General features: G+C 53.7%; 1 protein-coding gene across 1 annotated transcript; it reads right to left on the bottom strand.

Annotated features, from left to right (window-relative positions):
- Nucleotides 1–3,053: 3,053 nt before the first annotated feature.
- Nucleotides 3,054–4,292, bottom strand: LOC138492799 (serine-rich adhesin for platelets-like). The gene has a single exon (XM_069620155.1). The coding sequence runs from the start codon at nt 4,290–4,292 to the stop codon at nt 3,054–3,056; it is 1,239 nt and encodes a 412-aa protein (XP_069476256.1).
- Nucleotides 4,293–4,547: the final 255 nt, after the last annotated feature.

The following is a 4,547-nucleotide window of genomic DNA, read 5'->3' as shown; positions in this document are numbered from 1 at the left end:
CAAGGAGCAAGGTATTCTGGGAATTTCTGCAAAAGGAGGAGGCTACTCGCCTGGAAGACCTGGCCATTGAATCGTCCAGCCGGGGGAGCACAAGCTGCTGGTTCCCTGCTTGCATTATGCTGTCCATGGAGTGGGTGGCTCCAGGGTGCCGGTGCCTTAATAGATCAATGCCCCCTTCCAGAAGTCAGCTGATCAGCTGATGGAGAGAACCCCTCCTCTGACATCCCTGGAAAACACAAGGGACATGTGCTGGAGGAACTGGGAGCTCGACCACACCTGCGGGCATGAGACGAGGGCGCCTGGGAACCCAGCGGGAGATGGAGCGGCTGGCGGTGCCTCGGTTAACTTCGCCTGGTGGGAAAGCAGCAAAAGAGAGGCGCGGCGCTGCGCGGTCCCCCGGAGAAGCCCGCAGACACCACCTCTAGCAACTGCTGTTGCTCTGTGGAACCAAAAAGTGCATTGACACAGTGTCTATCCTTCAGCCTCGAGGCGCTTTGAACGACTGAGGCGCACATCGAAACCGACGACCTTCCCTGCCTCGAATGACGTCGCGCCATTGAGCCAGCTGTTCGAGCACATATGCTGCGGCGATGTAGCGCCATCGAGCCAACCCGACGTCTTCGAACCACATTCCGCAAACTGTGACAATGGTTCGAAGACCGTCTCGACGATGTCAAGCGATCAACAAAGACACTCGGGTACAGAACGTGTGTGCTTTGTCATGGCCGGGTTTCCTGGGCCCCCTGACGCCCCGTCCCCTTGGCTTGAGCCCCCAGAGGTTGTACTGTTGGGTCGGAGCTTCTGGTGCTGATCCGCTACCCATGGACAGTAAGGCCTGCCCCCAGGCCACGCTAGCAAAGGTGAAGCAGGGAAAGGAGTTACGCTTGCCCCCTTGCCTTTATAACTTGCACACCTCTGGGGCAGGATACGGTACAAGTGTGGGCATAGCGCATAGAAGCCCGCCCTCCCCCCAATTCTTCTGGGAAAAATAGGATTTTATCACAAGGGCGCAGGTTAGGAACTCATAATTCTATAGATGACAACAACATAGATTTCTTTTACCCTCCTCAGCAGCACTGAGTGCCTGAAGGCCGGGGCTCTTGGCATAAGGAGATGGGCGCTTTATACATTACCCAGGTATGGCGGGCCTGCTGGCTAATGCACAGAACGCTCTTGCAACTCTAATGTAACACTGTGCTCAGCCAACTTGTCTTATTTTCGGCAGGTCCCAGAAGAGGGTCTCCTGGGGTTTGCAGCCGCTGAAACACGGAGTTTTTCCGCCTCGCTTAGAGCCGTCATGTTGGTCTCCACAACAGACGAGTGCGATTCTTACAGCCCATGAGTCCCTCGGGGAGGCCTCGGCTGCGCTGCACTTGCCACACTAAACATCCTCCTGGTACTTCTCCCTGTGCCCTTGCTGGGCAGGAGGGCAGAGTACCACGGGCAAGGTGGGGGCCCTGGGGCACGCTTCTCGTGACCCGTTACCTTCTGGGGTAGTTGCCCCGTCTGCCACTGTTGCGTCACCCTGCGCCAGCCACTCCACCTGTGGTGTGAGAATATGCATGTTTAGACCAGTCCCCGGGCCTTTCTTGGGCTCTTCGGTTATTTAAGGTAAATGGCAAACAATTGAGTAAGGGCCGAGCTCAGCAGCGGAGCACCAAGGGTGCATTTTTGGGAGGGAGACGCGTCCCTGAACTGCACCTCCCTTAACCTGCACCACATCTCAGTCACATCGCAGGGGCACCCAGTCAGAGCTCCCACAGTGCACCTCTGTCCTGACCTGCACCCCCCATATCTGTCACAGCGCAGAGGCGCCCTCAGTGTTCCCACGGTGCACCTCTGTCCTGACCTGCACCCCCCATATCTGTCACAGCGCAGAGGCGCCCTCAGTGTTCCCATGGTGCACCTCTGTCCTGACCTGCCCCCCCATCTCTGTCACAGCGCAGAGGCGCCCTCAGAGCTCTCACATTGCACCTCTGTCGTGGCATGCACCGCCCTTGACCTGCACCACATCTGTCACAGAGGCACCCCCAGAGCTCCCACAGTGCACCTTTGTCCTGACATGCACCCCCCCTTGACCTGCACCATGCCTCTCTGTCACAGGGCACGGACACCCTCAGAACTCCCACAATGCACCTCTTCCCTGACACGCACCTCCCTTGGCCTGTACCATGCATCTCTGTCACAGTACGCAGGCACAACCAGAGCTCCCGCAATGCACCTATGTCCTGACATGCTCCTCCCTTGACCGGCACCATCCATGCACCTCTGTCACAGAGGCACCTTCAGAGCTCTCACAGTGCACCTCTGTCCTGACATGCACCGCCCTTAACCTGCACCATACATCTCTGTCGCAGCGCAGGGGCACCCTCAGAGCTCCTAGAATGCACCACTATCATGACCATCAACGGGCACCTCTGACATTTTGGAGACATCCCCTGAGCTCTCACAGGACACCTCTACCTTGACGGGCACCAAGCGCCTCTGTCACAGTACAGGCACCCACAAAGCATCTCATATCTGGCCTGTCACACACAGTTAAGTACTAACACACTCACAGCCCTGCTGCAATGCCCCACTATTCTGCACCACTACCTTGCACCATCACAATGTTCCCTAACCTGCCTCCTCAACTTTTGCAATGGCTTGAGGGCGATATTAAGTGCTATGCAAGAAATCTACACACTAACAATTGGCCAGTCTCCAGGGTTGGCGTGGACTCCCTGTGGGCATTGACAGGAGTGACTGCCCACAATGCCCCAGGAGAGACTGACTGTACATGATGGTGCCTTTTCATTGGACGTGGAACCACAGGGAGTGCATTTCAATGGTACTGACTTTGTTTGATATCTGCTTGTCTTTATTCCTGTTCTTGAAAAAGGAAAATACAAATATTATCAAATAAAAGGAGCCTGCATACCTATTGCTAAGACATCCACATTACTTTAATGAAGAACCTCTGTTCCTGCCTTATGCAATGGTTCATAAGTACTCAAATATAGACAGGCTCTCCTAATGCACCTCTCCTCTGCTTTGCAGTATATAATATTATATTACTTAGACATCCAGAGAGCTCTCACAATACTGACGCTATCCAGGCTTGCCATGCCAACCATCCCAGAAATACTGACACTATCCAGGCTTGCCATGCCAACCATCCCAGAAATACTGACGCTATCCAGGCTTGCCATGCCAACCATCCCAGAAATACTGACGCTATCCAGGCTTGCCATGCCAACCATCCTAGGAGTACTGACGCTATCCAGGCTTGCCATGCCAACCATCCTAGGATCACTGACGCTATCCAGGCTTGACATGCCAACCATCCCAGAAATACTGACGCTATCCAGGCTTGACATGCCAACCATCCCAGAAATACTGACGCTATCCAGGCTTGCCATGCCAACCATCCTAGGATCACTGACGCTATCCAGGCTTGACATGCCAACCATCCCAGGATTACTGACGCTATCCAGGCTTGACATGCCAACCATCCTAGGATCACTGACGCTATCCAGGCTTGACATGCCAACCATCCTAGAAATACTGACGCTATCCAGGCTTGACATGCCAACCATTCTAGAAATACTGACGCTATCCAGGCTTGCCATGCCAACCATCCTAGGAACACTGACGCTATCCAGGCTTGACATGCCAACCGTCCTAGGAACACTGACGCTATCGAGGCTTGACATGCCAACCATCCCAGGAGTACTGACGCTATCCAGGCTTGACATGCCAACCGTCCTAGGAGTACTGATGCTATCCAGGCTTGACGTGACAACCATCCTAGGAGTACTGAAGCTGTCCAGGCTTGACATGCCAACCGTCCTAGAAATACTGACGCTGTCTAGGCTTGACATGCCAACCATCCTAGGAATACTGATGCTTTTCAGGTGTGACGTGTCAATCATCCTAGGAGTACTGATGCTATCCAGGCTTGACGTGCCAACCATCCTAGGAATACTGACGCTGTCCAGGCTTGACATGCCAGCCATCCTAGGAATACTGACGCTATCCATGCTTGCCATACCAACCATCCTAGGAATACTGATGCTGTCCAGGCTTGCCATGTCAACCATCCTAGGAATACTGACGCTGTCCAGGCTTGCCATGCCAACCATCCTTGGAATACTGATGCTGTCCAGGCGTGACGTGTCAACCGTCCTAGGAATACTGACCCTGTCCTGGCTTGACATACCAACCATCCTAGGAATACTGATGCTATCCAGGCTTGACGTGCCAACCATCCTAAGAATACTGATGCTGTCTTGACTTGACATGCCAACCATCCTAGGAATACTGATGCTATCCAGGCTTGACGTGCCAAGCATCCTAGGAATACTGATGCTATCCAGGCTTGACGTGCCAACCATCATAGAAATACTGACCCTGCCAGGCTTGACATGCCAACCATCCTAAGAATACTGATGCTGACTTGACTTGACATGCCATGCCAACCATCCTAGGAATACTGACACTATCCAGGCTTGATGTGCCAACCATCCTAGGAATACTGATGCTGTCCAGGCTTGACATGCCAACCA

The sequence above is a fragment of the Ambystoma mexicanum genome, chromosome 10 (assembly GCF_040938575.1).
Source record: "Ambystoma mexicanum isolate Mex_15411 chromosome 10, UKY_AmexF1_1, whole genome shotgun sequence".
In the NCBI taxonomy this organism is placed as follows: domain Eukaryota; kingdom Metazoa; phylum Chordata; class Amphibia; order Caudata; family Ambystomatidae; genus Ambystoma; species Ambystoma mexicanum.
Note: the sequence above shows the minus strand (reverse complement) of the source record. Positions and strands in the feature narration are given on the sequence as shown.

Bases quoted from the DNA above. Each gene is read 5' to 3' on its own strand.
- LOC138492799 (XM_069620155.1), bottom strand. From the start codon at position 4,292: ATGGTTGGCATGTCAAGTCAAGACAGCATCAGTATTCTTAGGATGGTT.